General features: G+C 43.6%; 1 protein-coding gene across 2 annotated transcripts in view; it reads right to left on the minus strand.

Annotated features, from left to right (window-relative positions):
- Positions 1-19,217, minus strand: part of TSPAN4 (tetraspanin 4) — a 412,600-nt gene that overhangs the window by 179,759 nt on the left and 213,624 nt on the right. Inside the window, exon 4 of one of the 2 annotated variants that reach the window (XM_063158701.1) lies at positions 3,446-3,525. In XM_063158701.1, coding sequence (XP_063014771.1) covers positions 3,446-3,508 — 63 coding nt within the window. In that variant the 5' untranslated portion in view covers positions 3,509-3,525. Of the gene's footprint in view, positions 1-3,445; positions 4,126-19,217 lie in introns of those variants that run through there. The other variant, XM_063158700.1, reaches the window with a different exon arrangement.

The following is a 19,217-nucleotide window of genomic DNA, read 5'->3' on the forward strand; positions in this document are numbered from 1 at the left end:
AAAAAAAAAAAAGAAAAAGAAAAAAGAGAGAAGGCACCAGAGCCTTGGATTAAAAGCACAGGAAAAGTTTGTTTTACTGACTGTGAAGAAATGCTGCATGTCTGGAGGAGAATGTGGAAAACAAATGTTCTTCCCTGGGTATGTCACAGAGAAATAAAAATATTTCATTATAAAATAAAAATATTCTGCTCTGCGATCATCTGAGGTGATCTTCAGTCTCAAAGGTTCAGCAATTCAACAAATGAAAATCTAAGTCAATAAAAATGAATGAAGCCAGGCAAGTATTCTGTATCAGGTGACAAAAGTTATTTTGGGGGCTTACAAACCACTGAGTGCAGTGATACAATGATGGCTCATCTGCATCTGGCACTGTTCCAGGGAATGGCCTCTGATGGAAATTCCCATTAGAGAAGCAGTGCTGCTCTCTAATATTGTTTTGCCCGTGCTTCAGGACCTTAATACCCCAGAGTAGCTGCAGATGCACCAAGAGCAATTTGCACAGGGCTCCTCATGGAGAAATGAGCTATTTTAGGAGTATCCAATTCTGTTCTCTACAATAATAGCTGCTAGTCTGCTGTACCAATGGACTGATTCAGCATCAACACTGACAAGGTACTTCAGCCTCTGACACTTGTGAAGGAGCTTTGTGCTCCCTTTAACCATCAGAAAGGGGAGGAGAAATTTGCTCTGTTTTCAGTTATATGATAGCTTTTAAAAATTTTACAGCATGAGCACAACACCTAATCCAACAAAGCCTGCCAAGAACATTTAAAATCAAGGTCTCAGAGAATTTCCTTCCTATAAATTCACCAGTATTGTAAGGAAAGGATCTTTTCCTCAGAAAGGCAGCATAAATCCCACTGGAGTTGCACAGGGCTGAGGACTGTTTTCTTCCACATTGTGGAAAAGACAGCTAAAAGTACTGGGAAATAGGCTGTAGGGATGTACAAAATGTACTGGAGTTAATGAATAGGAACAGGAAGAAAAAAAATGAAAATATGATTTCTGACAGAAATCAAAGCATTTTCTCAAAACAGAATCAAGAGCAGGAACAGGCTATAATAGGCACTTAATTCATTTAATGCAATGACTGCTCTCAATTACATGAAAAATAAATTCCTCTTCCTACCTAAACTATTGCCTGTTACTAACCAACTACCTAGAGAAGGGTGGAGAGGAAAGGGGGAGCCAGCAAAACTTCCTTGAGCATGTATGCAAAGAGGAAGTCTATCTTCCTGCAGAGATGCTTTCCTTTAATTTCACAAAGTAAAACATGACAGATAACTAAAATCAACATGAAAAACAAAACAACAGCATCGTCAACCTGTAATCATTCTAAGATTTCTGATCACTAGAAATGGAATTTTTTTCTCCTTTTACTAAGGAGAGGCTAGCCAGTACCTTTAAAAATCATCTCTTTTCAGTCACTTTCTTCACTGTGAGAAGGCGAAGAGCTGCATCTATTACAACTCCATGCTGTGCAAACCTCATTTGGACATGATGATCATCCATCACTCCTGCTGTGCAGGTAGCATGTGAAAGGGAAACAAACCAGAGACCGTGCTGCAGTCAGTGTGTGACACCACCCTCTGCCCTGCTCGTGTGCTTCAGCTCACCTAGAGCCCAGCAGCCACACAGGCATTCTCTTTGTGGGACCCCTGCCTTTTCTCTGCCTCCAAGCATAGCTTACAGCAGCTCTGATGGTTTTAGGAGGGAGACAGAAACCTCTCTTTCTCTCCCAAAATATTAAGGTGTTCCTATTGAAAAGCATGCCAAAGATATATCATTATGCGCAACCTTGCCGTTGTAAACACACGCATTACTTGCAGCAGTACCTCTTCTCATCACATGGATATGTTTCAGTGGAAGATTAATATTGCCAGAGAAATCAGAATGCCTGTACCCTTTGAGGCAGTGCTGTGCACAGCCCTGAAAAGAGCTATTAATGCCAGCACCCTACTTCTTTTCTCTAGCTCACACTTCAACTAACTGTCAGTGCTATCTATAATCTCGACCAGAGACAGTCAGTAGAGGCACAAAACTTAAAGGCAAGAAAGATAGTGTTTGCCTTTTTCAGAAAGCTCTGGAGTAAGCTGCAATAAATATTAGATGATTTTTAGGGAAGCAGAAGCAACCAGAATTAGCCTTGAAAGACATAATGCAGCCTTAACAACACTCTTTCTACCAATTCACTTAGGATGCAAAGAGAGCAGCTTCCTTGTGTTTCACAGCTCTGGTTAGTGCTGTGCCAATTCAGGGGACTTGCACTAGTTTGTCACATCCTGACTCTTGGTATGGCTCAGGTCAGCAGGAGTTGCCTGCACTTTGTGTTTTCTGATGCACTGCAGCATGCTTGGCTCTGAACAGCTGTACAGCAGCGCACACTAGAGAACAGCTCTCTCCATCTCACAGCCCTCCGAGCACCTCCAACAAGTCAGGGAGCACAGACAATCAGTAACAGGGCACAGTAACATCCAGCTGCAAACACACAGCCCCTCCTTAAGGCCACGACAGGAGGGATGCCACCTCACAATACTCCTCATTTCCCTCAGCATGTTCATAAGCCACCTGGGAGGAACAAGCCCTCTAAAGGCAACTCCTGAGGATCGTGTAACAGACCTTCCCACGTATGATTCTGGACAAGAAACTGAACTAGAAATCCTGTCCTGCCCTAGCAAACATGCTACTCCCTTTTTCACAGGACTAACAGCATTTGTGACGTGGGTCCCCCCCACTCGCTTCTTTAGTCTCAGCTACAGCCTACACTCCATTACAAGGGAGTGAAGTGCCCAGCCACCTAATTTATTAAAAAGATGATGACACACGCACGCCTCACAGTGATTTCATAAGCTCCTGGCACAGAGTAGCAGCCCCAGAAGCAGAGAGGAGCGCTCTGGTCTCTCTCCACCCACATCTTCAACAGGGAATGGCAATGCCAGGACCCACCACTGACAGCAACAGAGAATGATTACCTAGAAATTCCTGATACAGGCTTTAATGGGCTGATGTACCAAGTATGCATCATACCATCTGCAATAAAGCAACAGATGTAAGCACGTGCTGAACCTCACAACCACGAATGGCCTCAGTGATTTCTCTAGGACTATGCATAACTTTTGAAGCAAACACATAACAATGAAAGATCAGGGCACGACCAAGTATACAGCTCTCAGGAGAACAAAGTGATGAAGGCATTCATGCAACTGACCTCTATAAACACAACTCTTTTGTCTTCTACCATAGTTTTGAAATGCAGCTGGAGGCCAGGAAATGAGAGGATGAAGAAAACCCTCTGTAGACTATCTACACAAATTAATGAGGCCACAAAAGCAGCAGCCTAAGCACCACTTTGTTCAACTCCTAAGTTTAAAAGTAGCAACAAGTTCACCTTCCATCTCAGTAAACAGACACAAAAACCGTTTCACGGTTCCAAACATGTACTCACCCAGAAGAGAAGGTTGAAAACAAACATTAGGTACTTGATACACTGCAGGCAGTTGTGAGCCATGCTGCACCTCTTCAGTTCTAGGAGAAAAATAAATGAGAGATCCAGGTAAAAGACAACGTACTTGTTTCCCTTGGGGGTCGTGTACTTAGCCTTGGTGGCCTTCGGGCCAGGGTTGGTATGAAATCCAAAAAAAGAGTTGCTGGCAGCCCCAAACTGGCCACCATACATGCTGCTGTATCGACGGAAGGCGCCATTTGGGAAACTGTAATCCTTGCTGTCCAGGGAAGGGCTCCTGTGATAGGTGGACTCATCGGTGCTGGACCTGCGCATGGTGGCCTCAGCTGTCCCGTTCCTGCTGCTCTGACAGCCGTGGGTGAAAGGTTGGTGATCTTCCTTCCTTTCTTCTCCTCGCTAAGAATCCCCTATTGCTTTGCACCAGCTGTTCTTTCCTCTGCCATCCTGCCAAGGAGTTACGCGTGCTGTGCGGCAGCAAAGTTGGTGAACTGAAGTCTGCTTAGCCAGAAGTTAGGGAGCAGCGTGCTTCCACATGAGAAAGACTTCTGCACAAGTAAACATTCCCGTCACTGCCACGATCGTCCCTCCCGGGCCACCCCGCTACCAGGGAAGGAAAAATCAGACAGAGATCTACTGTACCCAGAGCAAAGAATTTTAAAAAAAGGAACCGTGACCTCGCTCCGCTCGCAAATGCCGTACAAAACCCCGGCTCCGCATGCCACACGCACACAGAGCGCCGCTGCCGAGACCCGCGGCCGGCAGGCAGGGGCAGGGATTATCCGACAGGCGAGCCGCTGCCGAGGCGCTTTCCCGCATCGCTGCGCCCCGCGCCGCCGGGCTCACTGGGCGCATCCCCGCATCCCGCTCCCGCGGCGGCCGCCTGTGGAACGCCGGCCCCGGCGCTCCATTCCCGGCGCGGCCGCCCCTCCTCCGAGCGCCGCGCCAATGGCGCTGCCCGCCCCCGGCCCGGCCCGGCCCGGCCCCGGCCCACGGCCCGCCCTCACAGCCCCGCCCGGGCCGCCGCTCCCCCCGCCCCCAAACCCTGAGCGCGGCGCGGAGCCCCGACCTGGGCCCGGTGGCTTTGCGGGGCTGCCCGCTGCACAGGCGGCGCTGCCGAAAGGAACGGAGTAAGTGCGTGCAGTGGAGGATTCGTACGCAAAAGCGCTGGGGATGCTCCGCGGGGAGCGGGGTCAGGACACACCGTGCTCCCCTTGCCGGAAGGCTCGTTTGTTCCGCTGCAGATCCATCACCGCGATGCTCCTAATTCGCTCCGTCCCACGGAATCATCACTCAGCACCGCGTATGGCCAGGTCATTTGTCCCCTGTCAGAACGCACTGATCGGCATCGAGCTCCGTACGCCGGGGAGCACTTCCCTAAAATCTGACAGCTCCCACAGGCATAAAAGAGTTGAAAATGTGCCACACACAACTTTTTCGGGAAGGAAATATCTTACTGAAACTGTGGCAATTACAGTATTAATAGTCAGGATGCAAGACTCATTTACCATCTTTGCCCCAAACTCCCTGTGCAAGTAATTCACTTGTCTCTGCATGTGTCACCTCCTTATCTGTCTGCCTCCTCTCTGTCTGCCCTTTGATTTTGACTGCAACCTACTGAAACTACATCAGAAGATGGCTGGCTAACATTTTTTAAAACGCCTGCCCAGCAGAGAATTAATCAAGATGAAAACAGATTTCCTTCCTGAAGCATCTTGCCAGTCTCAGCATAAATCAAGAGACATGGGCACCAATTAATTAAAGAACAAATTAGTAAAAGTAAAATGAGCTGGTTTTGCACATAGCCTAAGCAGTTCGCCCCTGCAAACCACCCTCTAATTCTGTTAATTTACAAACTGCAAACTTAGAGTCTAATTATTTCTCTTCATTTCCTCCACAAACTATAAATACACTGACCATACCTGGTGCAAGCTTTAGAAAGAAAGAACCTAAGCACAAAACACAAGGGTAATAACTCCTGCACCATCTGGCTCAGTAACTTTGATGAGTTACAACTTTCCAGTTTTTGATTTCGCTACCTCCAAAATTAGTTTTCTACTCCCCTCCCTTTCCTGCGCCCCTTAAAGGAATCTTCCTTCCATAGCAAATAAAGATGGTCCAATGGAAGCAGATCTGTTCTCAGAGTTCCCAATATACTGTTAATTTTTTCCTGTGCTACCAAACACTTCTGCCTCCACCCTTTCTCCTCACCTGTATTACAACTAGACAGTTTAGTAACAGAAACCCAAAAGTGATTCAAATATTTTCTGTGTTTTCTGTCAGTGTGTAAAAATGCCTGTGCACAGAGCACCATATTAAATGGTGAAAGAAAAACTGGGTACAGCTCAGCACACAAATTATGCTGAAGCAGTGACAAGTCAGATAACTGTGATTTAACAAGGGTGGCCATGGTACTGCATTTAACAGAGGAGAATTTGGCATATATACCGTAAACTAGACAACTGAAGCCCAAAGGCAGCTCATTACTATCTGGATAAGAAAAGGGTTAGAAATCACTTGCTTTCCCCTTTCCTGAAGGCGAGAAATCATCAATTCTTAAGAGAATTAAGTCCTTAATACAGTGGAATAATTCATAAAGCCAGGATCTAAGGTAGAAGGAAGAATTTCTAAATGTTTGTTTTAAATAAAAAGTAATAAACATCAACACACAGTGTATGTATTTCAGACAGATGCAGAAAATGTTTGAGGAAGGCTGAGGTCCTGCATAACCCTTACAATAAAGGGTACTTATTCTCCATCCTCTTTTTACCATCATCTTGTAGCACACCTCATGGAAATGACAACTTTTTTAAGGCACTTAAGTGTAAAATGTAGTTCTCAAACAGTTGCTGTTCTTTCTCGTGACAATAACAACTGCTAATTAGAAACAGAGTCATTTAGTAAATAGGCATTACAATCATTCTTTTATTAAATCTTCCACACCAGGAAACCCAGTTAGAATCTCTAGCCTAAATGGGAAACCCTTAAGAAAGCAGTGTTGCACCAACAGGCTAACTGCAGACTGGATGACATGCTCACATGACGGAGTGATGTCCTGCATGGGGACTGGGGAAATCAACAAAAGGAGAAGGGCTGGTGAACTCTACTCTTGCTCATCTCTGGTGTGAAGTGAATGGAAAGGGCATGCTGGGACCCATGCTGACATTTTAGCTGTTTAACAATAAAGTGATGTGTGAACCAAGAAGAATAAACTTTGGAAGCACTGCATCACTGGGGCATTGTGTCTAAAGGGTGACCCAAAGGACAGGCAAATTAGAGCTTTCACAAAACTTTTTGTTAATGACTGAGCCTAAAACCACAGTGTGGACCTAGTGACCTCTGTTCACCTCTGCTTAACATCTATTTTTTCTCTCCCCAGCTGCATCTCTATATTCCCATCCTGTGGCCAATTCATATTGATTCCTCTACACAAGAAAGCAAGCACTGTGCAGTCTCGCCAGCAGAGGTTCAATTTGTATTGATTCTGGTGGCACGCTACCATTTAGGTTATAACAACTCTGTCCCTGCCACTTTGAGTGGAGTGCTGGTAACCCTTCACTGACTCCTGCCAAAACCCTGGCCCTGAAAGAGAAGAGGCAGCAGTCTCACTCTAATGACACCAGGTGAACTCCAGTCAATAAAAACTGTAAAAGGCTTGGGCATCAGGGGCAGATCTCTTAACTGTGTTATCCCTCACACCCTTTCACTGAGCAGCCCCAGCTTTCACCTGAATACACCCAGCCCACACTCTGCACCTCACCCTGAGCTGCAGCCACCACAGACCCCACATCATCTCCCTTCTTATTTTGAATACTGCTTTCTCTTCTTCCACCATGATTTAACACTCATGACCACAAGACATCAGTGCCTTCAGCTCACACAAAATGCAGCACTAATTCACCTCTTCATTAATTTAGTCTCATAAATCCTTTAGTGGTTGCACTGGTTTTCCCCTATTAATGCCTCTTGTCACTGTCTTCAAAATTCTGCATACCTGCTCCATCCTCCTAATGAAACAACTCACTTTGAATTAACCTCAGTAGACTTTGTTAAGTGACCCACAAAATAAAAATTTTAAGAACCCTGCTAGAAGGTATTAGTGAAATACACTAAATAAAACAGGGTATGGATGTGACAACTGCTCCCATTCTGCAACAGAGGAGTGTGCAAAGGCATGCATGTGACAGGTGACATCAGTCCCAGCAGCTTCAGTGAACAACATGACTAAGATCAAACATTACTACAGGAGTGGCATCTTCTTGTGAGTTATTAGCTTTGCTTCACACCACAGCACTGAAATCAGCTAAGGGTGATCAATTGGTGAATACATTCCAAATGCTCAAGTTTTTAATTTCATGTACATACAGAGATCACCACAGAAAAGTGTTAATCAAACCTGTCTGGCCCTGCTTGTCTTTTCCTTCAGCAACATGCCTGGAGAGAAATCCCTTGTTTGCTCACCCAGTGCACTCTTTGCAGCTACTGTTTGGTTAATTTGATTCAGTGATGCAGGTTTTATAAAAATTGTACCGCTTCCAAAACTCTAAGAGAAACATCTCTTCTGACTGGAGGGTGAACCAAAGTTCAGGGCCAAGCTGGCTGTTTCAGATAGGAGGAAAAAAAGCCTTGTGATGGAATCTCTGATTTGTTTGCTTTTGTATATTCATTTTGCATGACTATAAATGACTAAAAGCAAAGCAAAGAGAGTGAGGATATGATTTTAACCTGTCAGCCTCACGCTGCCACAGGTTTTCAGTCTCTGCTCAACCGTGCCCAGGACTGTTTAGTGTCTCTAAGTGACAGAGTGGGATCCAGCACACCCTCACCAGGTTTGCAGATGCCAGTAAGCTGAGTGGTGCAGTCACCACACCTGAGGGATGGGATGCCCTGCACAGGGATCTGGACAAGCTCTGAAAGTGGGCCCATGGAAACCTCATGAGGTTCAACAAGGCCAAGTGCAGGTGCTGCACCCTGGTGTGGGGCAACCTCCAGTATCAGCCCAGGCTGGGGGATGAAGGGATTGAGAGCAGCCCTGCCCAGAGAGACTTGGGGATACTGGCCAGCGTGGCCAGCAAGTTGAGGGGGGTGATTCTGCCCCTCTGCTCCGACGAGAGCCCATGTGGAATGGAGTCCTCAGTTCAAGGAAGACATGGACCTGTTGGGAGTGGGTCTGCAGGAGGGCCACAAAAGCAATCAGAGGGCTGGAACACCCTCCCTAACGGGAAAGACTGAAAGAGTTCAAGTTGTTCAGCCTGGAGAAGAAGAGGCTCCAGGGAGACCTCAGTGCAGCCTTTCAGTACCTAAATGGGGCTTAAAGAAAGATGGGGACAGGCTTTTCAATAGGACCTGGAGCCATGGGGTAAGGGGTAATGTTTTTAAACTAAAAGAGAATAGATTCAGACTACATATATAAGGAAAATTGTTTTACAGTGAGATGATGAAATACTGGAGGAAGCTGCCCAAAGAAGTTGTAGATGCCCCATCTGTGGAAACATTCCAGGTCAATTCAAGCAGCAATCAACAGGTTTCCTCCCTCAATCCTGCTCTCTCCTAAAACTTCACATGGTGCAATGAGTCTGCGCATGTTGCCAAAGACTTTAAGCAAGGTGCAAGTGGGTCAGGAGGGGAGCCATAAAGCCAGCTCCCAAGCCAAACACCAGACATGTTAAAGCAGTCCCCTAAGGAACAGGCAAATCAAGCAATATCAGTTCTACTCTGGGCTGCAAGTCCTTCAGCTCAAGGAGTAGGACCATGGGGCTGTAAGCTGAGGAAATCTCTAGAATCTTTTGTTTTCAAAAGAAATAGAAATGTTTTTAATAAGTGAAGCAGAAGACAGTATGCTTCACTGCAATCTCAAACTTATCAGACACCTAAGAACCCAGACCTTCCCTTTTATTTCCAGGGTCCCTGCTCATCCATTAGCAATTTCAGTACCTGTAAAAGGTTATAGCTGCTGGAAAGGGTTGAGCCCTGGATTGTATGGGCAGGAGAATACAGTCAGATATTCCAGAGATTTCCTCAGGTAATACAAAAATCTGTTGATATTCACAGTTGTACCTACAACTACTTGAAATACTTACTGATATCTCCAACAAAACTTTGAAAACACATTCTAGGCACAAGCAATTTCACTTATATGGCAGACTTCAGGGTTGGTTGGTTTGCTGTTTGTTTGGTTTCTTTCATTTTCTTTCTCTTTTTTTCTTTATAAATAAGGAAATTTGCATTTTAAAAAAAATCTTCAATACTTAATAGCTCATCTCCTTCTGCTCACATGTCACCTGAAGTCATGATCTTTGGTTTATGGCATAATTAGTTGCTATGGAAATAACATAATCATAGACACAGAGAAAATATTCTTAGGTATGATTTGCAATGCTCTTTATTTAAGCCTGTGCACAAGTAACTTTGCAGAAACCTCATTCCTTTTTACGTGCTCTCATCTGCATAACTGCTGCCATCACCTCTGCCTGTGGATTCAGACTCACTGCTATTCCTACATGAACAACTCAGGCTGAGGGCATTTCCTGCACCCATACTGGAGCATCTGTGTGTTCAAACAGTGCTGAGAGTGTACATACATGCAGAATAGCTGGTGCCAAGCCAGACTAAATAGATAAAATCTCTTAAAAATTATCTGGAATCAGCCCCCAAAACCCTGTGCACCACAGAGCTCTCTCGCCATTTGTGCTTTCTGGGCTTTTGTCATCCTGTTCTTTTCTAATGATTTCTTTTGTCCAATACCAAAATCTTTAAAGAAGATTCCTTGTTTCCCCAGGAAATTCTGCACGTTTGATACCTACACAGAGAGGATTATTGCTGCAGATAAAAGACAAGCAGTGCCAGTCTGCAAAGTCCTGAAGAAGCAGAAAGCCTGCTTCCCTACTAATGTCCTCAGCAATAAAGAATGAAAGAGCAGAAATAAAGAACCCATCTGACATGCCATACAAGAAGAGTTGTAGCCCAAATAAAACTTTGGTCAAGACCTATCTTTGTGGTGTCAGCAGGTCCTAGCAGCACAGATTCAATTTATGTGCCAGTTTTCTTAAAATCAGGTTACTTGCTCTAACCTGAGAGATCAGCTGACGTTCAAAGAAACACCATTTCAAACACACATGTGGTACTCAGGATCTTTCTGTCAAGTATAATCAGGCATGAAAATCTTTCAACTGCACAGTTCCAACGAAAGGATAAAGTTATTGTGAAAGCAGAAGCAGAGAAAACAATATAATGACTTAGAAAAACTCAAGGATTCAATAATGTTCACTAACTAGTGTCTGCCTTTTAACATCTTTATGGATTTTTTCCTTGGAGACTCAAAATGGACTCTCTTCTTGTCTTGCATTCTTAAAAACAGGACTAAGGTTTTGCACGCACATGAGCAGGAAGCCAAGTTCACATCACCATATTTCAGCTCCACTCCCAAAGCAGTGAAGGCCCAGAAGCGCTCACTGACCTCGCAGGCACCCGAGCGAGCGCTGAGCACATTGAAGAATCAGGTCACGGAGAGCCCATTTCAACTGAGTACTCAACCACTGTTTTCAACGCTTTGAGATATTCATGGACTAAAATAGTAAGCATACATTAAATGCTTTCATGGGTGTGACTGGACATGAGGAGAAATGCAGTGTTTCAAAGGCTTCAGAACAAGCTGGACTCCACACGTGCTGCTGTAGCAGAAGGAATTTCCCCCGAGCACACACCTTTGAGGCTGCTGAGCCACAGATCTGCTGGCTGGGAGGTGCCTTCAGCCAACAGAACAGGGTTTGAAAGGGGGTGAGGAGCTCTTCTACCAACAACTCAGTCAGCAGATGTGAGCGAGCACACCAAGACCCCGGGGCCAGCCAGAGAAGTGATCTCTGCTGCTGCACCTGCATCCATCTCTTCATAGCCAAAGGTCCCCAGCTTGCTCACAGCTCCCTTAGGCTCCCCTTCCAAAATCCAAAGGTGTGCTGGAGAGAGCTTAAAATTTAAAAACTGAAATACAAAAGAGCCTCCAACAAATTAAAAGAGAATTTGAAAGGGAATAATACAGAAAACTACTATGTGATAATTATATCTTGAGATTAAAATGTAATGAACTTGTACAAAAGAAAATGCGATACTTTTACTATGTGGGATGATACTATGTATCATCCCACATAGTAAAAGTAAACAGCAGTGGATCTCTTATCCTTGCCATCTCTGTAACCATTCAAGCAAAAATAAAGGAGCTTCTGATATTAAAATAAATAAATAAATAAATAATTCTGGGCAGGAGCACAAACTTTGGCTTTTTGATTTGCTATTCTGAGTATTCAAAACAGTGAACAGTCAAAATGACTTGAGGACTGCTAGCAGCAGGCACACATTTAAATACATATTTGAACAAACACAGAAATAAACAATTTAAAACAATAGCCTAGGATTTACTGTTCTAATAAGCATATTAGTGAGTACAATAGTGCTAATATTTGAAATAAAAAGTTTCTTTTGGACTAAAAAGTATCCCCTGCACTAGAAAGCATATATTTGTATTTACTTTTCACATCACCACAATCCAGCTCTTTTTACATGTCACTGTCAAAATCTGTAGGTAAACTCATGTTCCTAAGGGTATATCTACACAAAATGAAGAGGCACCTGTATTTTACAGCAGAACGTGTGTCATATCCTTTCTGCAAAACACACCTAAATTCAGTTACCATAACATAATGCAGAAGCTCTAGTCCAGCAAACTCAAGATGTCTTAAAAAAAAAAAAAAAAAAAAGAGAAACTCATCCCTAGTTATTAAGGTGCTTAATGCTATTAAACTTTCATCATGGAGGCTTTGTTTGGACAGAAATAAGGATATAACTTAGAGTTTTAATGATACAGAATGAAATATAATTGGTGCCTGAATTAAGATGCTCATTGCAAAGGTACTACCAAAGTATGTGTTTAGTCTTTAAAGTCATCACCTATTTTGCTTACTGTCTGAGATTCTGCACTTAATCAACACCAAATTAGTGCCTAAACTGCACCTGAGCATTTGTGCTCAGTGTTTTCTATTAGTCTGTAGTAGGCTTTCAGACATTCCTACTCTGTAAGAAACACTCGTCACAGGACCTTTGCAAAATTTAATCATGCTAAATAAATCTAAGCTCTAGCATACTCTAAACTGCTAAAAATGCAAGGTCAACCTCTTCTGCAGTCTGACCTCCAAGCAGTTTGTTTGCTGTGTTATATTTATGAGGATGTTTATGAAGGCAGATTTGTACACTCAAAAATTATTCTGCATCAAATCACCAAGAAGCCATCTAAAAAGGAGCTTTTTCACAGAAAAAGGATATCTGTTCCATGATGTTTTATAGAAATGACAGGGAATGCACTAAGAAAAACCAGGCCTCCTGATTTCTGTATTCTGCATTCCTGCCTTTAAACAGGATCTCTTATTTGATGGGGAAAGAAGACCTCCTTAGAAAAATATTTATTTTACACGTATTTCTAGATATCTAAAGCACGTTAAGCTTCTGCATAGCTCTGGTATTGCTAATGATATTTATCTCAAATAATACATGATTATGAGCCTATAAAACTTTAATTAAGATGCTTTATAGCCTTTTATAGCTGTCACCCAAACCTATGCTGTAGGGTAAACTATACTTTTAATTTCTATTTGTGATGTTTAAACTGTGCAAAGAAATTCATTACAATAGAAGCTAGTTATTGTTTCTTAGAAGGCTACACAAATTCCTTGGTCCAAGTCATTTTGGATAAACCAAACAAGTAATTTTTGTTTGCTTCCATTTTGGAACTCCTATGTGGTCAGTCAATTTAAAAAAAAATTCATTTCTATGAGTGGTCATACTCAGAGGAGGTGGAATTCAATTTTTAATGCAAGATAGAGGCAGGAGGATTGAATCCAAGACTTCTTCTACCACTATGGAATGGGATTTCTTTCTTGGTCTGTTTAAGACAGGATAGGTGTGACAAGTATGACAGGACAGATGTGACAGGGCACTAAAGCTCCAAAAACTGGGAGGAAAGAAGGGCTGACATCCCCAGCAGAGCCTGCAAGGGCTCCCTGCTGGCCTGCCAGCTCTGTGGGGCAGACAAGCAGTCCCAAAGGCATCCTGGACACCTTTTCCTTCAGACAGCTCTCAGACCCTGCCCTACAGTGAAATATGTATCACCTCTCTCACGGAAAAAAACAACAACAGGAAGAATTTCAAGAGAAACATAACCCTTACAGATTTTTTTAAATGCAACCCAAAAAGAAATCAAATCAGTTTCTCAATAAGCAATTGAAGCTAGAAAATGTCCCTTTAAAATGACTCTCAGTGCTGCATGTGGCAGTCTGATGGCAGCTTCAGTCGTGCTATGAGCCCAGCATAATCCTGGCCTGGCCTCAGGTGCTGCTCCAACAGCAAACTCTGCTAGAAAGGGAACCAAGCCAAGCTTTGGCAAGACAGAGGTGCAAATCTGATTTTTCTTCATGGAGTAAGTTACAGACCCCGCAAACTCAAGCCAGTTGCAGCTGGAAGCTGACAGCTTCAGATGAGAGGAATTTATCATTATTATTTTAGTATGAGAGCAGTTCACTGATTGCAGCTTGACAACTGAAGTTAATTAGTTGATGAAGGGTCTGATACACTCTGGCTGGCTCCACATCTGTGGACGATGACACAATCGGTAGAATAAAATCCATACTTAAATGGTCTTTGGTCTTTTTAATCCTAAACTACAGATCACAAAATCCACATAACAAAACCTAGAGATCAGAGGAACTACACAAGAGGTTCCCCTTTCTCTGGCCCTCGGGACAGTCTGGTCTCTGCTGCTTAGTGAAGCTCATAAACAGACCTGACTTCAAAAGCATCCTCTTTTCTTCCTGGACTCCCAGTGGTTCTCAATAATAAGATCACTGGTTTGAGCACAGCCTGGCAATGTTCCCTTATGGCTGCTCTCCCCAGCAGGGAAATGCCAAGCTGCAGGTTTTCCTCTGCTCCTGCCAAGCACCAGGTGGGATTTACCCACCCTGTCAAAGGGATTATGTCAAGATCATCTGGCCCCACTTATCAATGCTCTGATGCTATTTTGCATCAAAACTTATGATCTGTTTCAGTTCTTACCAACTGACACCTAAAATAGTATGTAAGGCCATGATATCCCAAGCTCCTAAGAAATCCCAGAGAAGCACAAATGGCAGGGAAATGTGGCTGGAAAGTGATCTATGTGGGGCTGGAGCCACTGAAAGGCACTAAGCAGTGAGGAAGGGGTGGAGCATTGCCTGTTGGGAACAACAACAGGCTGTGGCTGGTAGATAGACCTGGAGCCTCAGATCAATGGGAGCTACTGAAGAAATTCAGCCAGCCCTCTGCCAGACTCCACATGTAACTGCAGAGCATAGCTGTAAATCTCTCCATGGCCCCAAGCTTTTAGCAACAAGAAAAGCATTTTTCTTCCTCTGCCTTCCCTATTCAAATTTTTCACTTTTCAGGGCACAGCCTGCTTCTGTCTCCCCTTTTTACTTAGCACCTTGGAATATGAACTGCACTTACAAGTGCTCTCTTAAATCAAAAGCAGAAGAGACAACTGCAAAAATCCCTGGGTATATCTGAGATGTGATCAATCAGAGGTTCAATCAGAGGTTGCTGGAGAGCAATCAAGAGAAAGGAGATCACTTCCTACAGACAAAGAGAATGAAATTCCAAGACCAGCTCTGGTTCCCAGAAATGATGGGCAGAGTATGTAACCCAGCAGCCATCTCACCCTGGTCTCCTCAGTCCTGAAAGGGGCTGCAGAGAAAGGCACACAATCATAGGCACAAACCCACCATTTAATAAGAGATGTACACAACAAACAGAAATGGTTGGCCAGGGAACCTGCTTCTGGCATGCTTTAATCTCATTTTAATCATCCACACAAGGACTTTGTCGATGGAGCTTGTATCCCTCTAACAGAAACATTTCAGTCCTGAATCACTGCTTGTCTATGCTTCTTGAAGTACCATAAAAGCAGATGAAGATTTTTTTTGTGTATGTTATAGGACTGTTTCCTCCCAGTCTGACAGCAGCACAAAGGAATTAGCTTCAACAGCTTTCCATGATTTAAGTTTATTTTTTTGACCATGCTGAGTTCTGACAGAAGAGAGGTTCCAGCGAGGGCCATGCTTTATTCTACTTCTACTAGGCTGCTATTGAAAATCTTAGGATGAATCAGGACAGCACAGATGCTGCAATAATGTTTGAGCATTCAAAGGACCTCAAAGATTATTTTTTGTTATTACAGTCCAAACAAAAAACAAAAACACCTTTCATGTTGACATTAATTTCTATAACATGGCTTTAAAAACAAAACAACCCCAAAATTCTATAGAGTGTACCCAGGATGGCAATGCCTCAAAATTTGAAGCAGCGTGTTGGCATTTTTCCCAGAAAAAAAATATATACCTGTGTATGCACACACTTTTTTCTTCTTTTTTTTTTTTTTTTTTGCAAATCAATGAAGCTCTGGGGTTTATTCCCACCTCAGTCAGTCAGAGGCAGAGACAGGCTGGTCTGTGCAGTGCATGAACATTTGAGAAGGAGCTTGATTACCTGAACTGTGTGTGTGCATCAGAAGTAGCAAACAGCAAGGCTCTCTCAAATCCATGATGCTGAAGCCTTATCCTTCCTAGCCAACACAGAGATCTTAATTTCAGGGCTGCCTGTGCTTCTAGGACAGAGTTATTAGGCTATAATAAGCAAGCTCCTAACAGCAGGTTGATGAGATTAAGAGAATCCCCTTGGTCATCCCCAGCCAGTTGTGAACAAATCCCTGCACCAATAGCAAGGCTGGCTAGGGCTTTTCTGTGGGATCAGGTTACAGAAGCTCCTAATCTTAAATCCTCCACCCAACCTACTGTGATGATGTCTGCAGCTCTGTCTGAGCTAGCCAGAAGTGTGACTAATTTTTTGTGGTAACAAGGAAGAAAAGATGCAGTTCCATACACACCCTTACACACTCCTGAAGAGGCATCTGAATGCTGTCCAAAACTTAATTACATGGCAGGACAAGCTCTGACAATTAGCTAAGTAGATTGCATGATGGACAGGATTTTAAATAAGGATCTTACAAGGGGGAAACTCTGGAACAGGCATCGCTATTGTCATAACATTCTGAGCTGTCATGAAACCGCAGGACCAACAAGAAAACCATACAGGCTTCACAACTGTGACTGAAAAGGAAAGAAAAGACCCTGGGGGGAAAGGACCTATTTAATTGCATCTGTACCTCACATCCGTCATCAGGACATCATCCCCTTCCAAGAGGGCAGGACCACAGGAGGATTTGGGTCTGCTCCAGACTCCAGATGACCCCCATGAAGCAGAAAGAGACCAGAACCACCGCCTGCTCTCACTGGAGCGGGAAGAGACATTCTCTGTCAAACCACATCAGAGGTCACAGGCGGGTCAGTCCCTCTACAGAAGTCAGCAGGCCCAGCACTTTTGACACCAGCTAGATCCAAAAGTGGACTGCCTCTAAACCCCCCCATGTTTCCACTCCAAACAACCCCGAAGGCTGCTGCTCCTCCATCACTGAAGAGTTTGGCCAAGGGCTTGAGCTGCTGCACCCCATTTGTATTCCTCTGATGGCTGCCTGTGGAAATCAGTTTCACTCACATGGCTCTCCCCTCTTTGGGGTAAGAAAACAGTGCTCCCATTTCTCAGATTTCTCACTTTGTGTGCAAAGGAGAGGGATAGGGAGTCAAGGATTTCAGAATAGTAAATACCCAGAGTGACTTGACAGCAAGCAAATCATCACTTTGTAGTGTTCATGGCAACAGCTTTTGGCATTGCAGGCAAAAAACAATTCATTACACAACAAATCAACTACAAGCTTGTATTTACAAGGCAGATTTTCAGTGCAGCCAATTACTACACATGCTGTGGTGACTAAAAGTCTTATGCTACCATTTACAGATTATCTATGAGATGACTCAGTTTTAATGAAAAAATAATTGAGGAATGTATTAAATAAATAGGGAAGATGGGTTTCAGTGGAAGCTAGGTGCCTGTTTTCCTTCTATACATGTGAAAATCTACCTGTCACAAGTAGAGTAGAAACATATTTTAGTCACAAAAAAGCATTGTTTCAAATATTTGCTTCACAATTTGCTATTCTTCCACAATACACTGGTTGGCAGTTTCTTTTCCCTGACTGGCTTACTCCCTGGACCTTTCAAACGTTTCAGGTTGGTTCTGGATGTACACTTATAATGAATATATTTGAACAAGCATGTGTCATAGTGTATACACTTTCATAAAAAGCTAGATTCTTAAGAACTTCACTGAGGAAGGGTTAATTGAAAGGTTTTTATATTTATTTTAAAACTTATTTTGGGGTTGAACTTTGTCAGAGTTGAGCAGCGATTTGCCAGCTCATTTTTCTTCTTTAGAATTAAGATCAAACATCTCTCTAGATAAGAGCATTGAAGCACTGTTCACTTAAACTACATCTGCTTTTAACACCATATGCTAATTAAACTTGGAATTTCAATACGAATCCCTCAGTGGCCCAAGCTCTTCAATCATGATTCAGATGTGTAAGCAAGATTTTCAGACACTGCAAAACAACTTGACTACAAGTAAATCAAAAGCACTGGATGTTTACACCAATTGAGAACCCAGCCAACCGTCTTAAAATTGCAGAGGCTTCCACTCAGGTAAGCACCACTGCTGAAGTATTTCTCTCCCATGGACATGCTGCCTTTTTCATTCCTGTTAATGCAGTAAGAAATACCTGCAGCAGCATTTCTGAGCCATGGCCTAGGATTTGCTTAGAATTCTCCCTTTCTTTGAGCATGGGCTCTGTTTACCCATTTCAGTTGAGCTCTGTGTGCCAAGGCTCAGCTCACAGAGCTGATATTGCTGGGGCACAGGTGAGATGCTCTCCCCCAAGCTGTCACCACCCTCGCTGCAGAGGCAGCTGCCAGCCCGGCCTCAGCATCTATGGGGGACCCTCACATGTCACAGTGTTGGATTCCCTCTCGCTCCTCCATCTGGGAGCACAGCCATCCCCTCTCCCTCTCAAGGCAAGCAGCCAGGAAGAGCCAGAAGTCATTTCCCACTGTTATCTGCTACCTGACAATCCTCATACCGGGGCCAGCTCCATCTGAGAATCTGTCTTTTAGATCTAATTTTCCTTCCAGGCAAAAGGGTAGCACAGCACTGCTGCCAAGTATATGTTTTGTTATAGCTTCCCATTGCTGCTGAATATCACAGTTTATTCCATATCAGGCTGTTAATCAAAGCTCTGTTTTATGTTTTTCAGTGTTTTAGAAGGTACATGATCTGAATGAAGACTGCCCAGGATAGTGGCACTGTGCAATACTGCATGGAAATTTCCCTAAAACAGGTAAGAGGAGAAGAATAGCTTCCTAGGGTAAGGACCAACACAGCCATGAAAATGAGAAAGCTACTGGGATTTATCAGCTCAGCTAATGCTTATTCCAAAATGTGAATGTTCTTTTCCTTCTCCCTGTGTGGGCCAGTCTAGCACACACTGAAGTCAGCAGGAGATCTGCCTATGAGAGTGAAGGGCACATAGGCAAACCTTAGAGAAACTTTTTCATTTAGAGAATAACAAAGTCATCTCCCTATAGATGTGAAAGAGCTAAATATCAGACATCCACAGCTACTTTACTGACAGCTGCCCTTCCATACTGATCCTCTGGTGTTCAAAAACCTTCATGTGCCTCCCAATGTGCTGAACCAGAGGATTAGATCTGACCTTTTGAGAAAATAAGCAAGG

This window comes from Melospiza melodia, chromosome 6 (genome assembly GCF_035770615.1).
Source record: "Melospiza melodia melodia isolate bMelMel2 chromosome 6, bMelMel2.pri, whole genome shotgun sequence".
In the NCBI taxonomy this organism is placed as follows: Eukaryota; Metazoa; Chordata; class Aves; order Passeriformes; family Passerellidae; genus Melospiza; species Melospiza melodia.